The 943-nt window shown below is 56.3% G+C and overlaps 1 protein-coding gene across 1 annotated transcript; it reads right to left on the reverse strand.

Moving 5' to 3' along the window:
- Window positions 1-87: 87 nt before the first annotated feature.
- On the reverse strand, window positions 88-503 carry DICSQDRAFT_176209 (uncharacterized protein; the record flags this gene model as incomplete). Its single annotated transcript, XM_007371953.1, has 1 exon — window positions 88-503. A coding segment is annotated over one exon (416 nt), but the record flags the coding sequence as incomplete, so codon positions are not given.
- Between the last annotated feature and the right edge of the window lie 440 nt (window positions 504-943).

Genomic DNA, 943 nt, shown 5'->3' on the forward strand with positions numbered 1-943 from the left:
AGCCATCCTGTATGCGCGAAATGAGATTGACATGGTGGTCTGTGTTCAGTACAGTACTTCCCCAAACGAGAAAGAAAGAGCACGCACTTCATCTCCTGGTCTGGACCACCCCGGTCTATCGGATAGACAGGGCCCTCCTGGTCGTAATGCAGGTTGAAGCCCTGGTTGGCTATGAGCTGGCTCCCGTGGGGCGGGGCGGGCGACGACCCGCTTGCTTCCCTTTCGTCATCGTCGTCGGATTCATGGTCCGGAGACTTTCGCTTCTGCCGCTGCGAGGAGCTCACAAGGCCCATATATGCGCTGTCATAGTCAAATGATGGCGAGGGGGTTGTGGGCCGTTGTTTCATTGGGGTCTGGTAGGGACCCAAGGACGGGGGCGGCAATATCGGGGTAGGCGGCAAAGGCTGCGGGGGCGTGTTGTAGAGGAAATCAGGGTTGTCAAGGGCGGCAAGAACGCGCGACTTGCGCTGCATCGTCGGTGGAGGCTTGGAAAAGTCGGCCATGGTGGTGGACACGGAGAGAGAGCAAGTGCGCGACGCGGCGCGCACGGTGGACACTGGACAGGACGCGACCGCGTTTGTGGCTTCTCCGAGCCACGCGAGTGCTACACAGCCACAAACTCTATCACTGAGCTCCCCGAAATTGGGCGTTCATTCCGCTTCTTCCTGTTGCAAGCGAGGCGCACCAGAATGTGCTTTGAAAATTTCCAGCCGATAGTGCATACCGGGTTTGAGGACATCCACAGAGACATAGGATGTCAAGGCTGTGCAGGAGCCTTGTCTGTCTGTGGTGCATCACAACAGCCAAGCCAACCAACAAAGACTGAATTACTTTGAGGGTTATACATAGAGCGAGAATCGACAGGTGTACACATTAGCAGGGCAAATAGGGTAAGGATCACCACACCAATTAGGGACTGGGTCAGTGGGATCTATCCATACGG

This window comes from Dichomitus squalens (assembly GCF_000275845.1).
Source record: "Dichomitus squalens LYAD-421 SS1 unplaced genomic scaffold DICSQscaffold_521, whole genome shotgun sequence".
NCBI classification, from domain to species: Eukaryota; Fungi; Basidiomycota; class Agaricomycetes; order Polyporales; family Polyporaceae; genus Dichomitus; species Dichomitus squalens.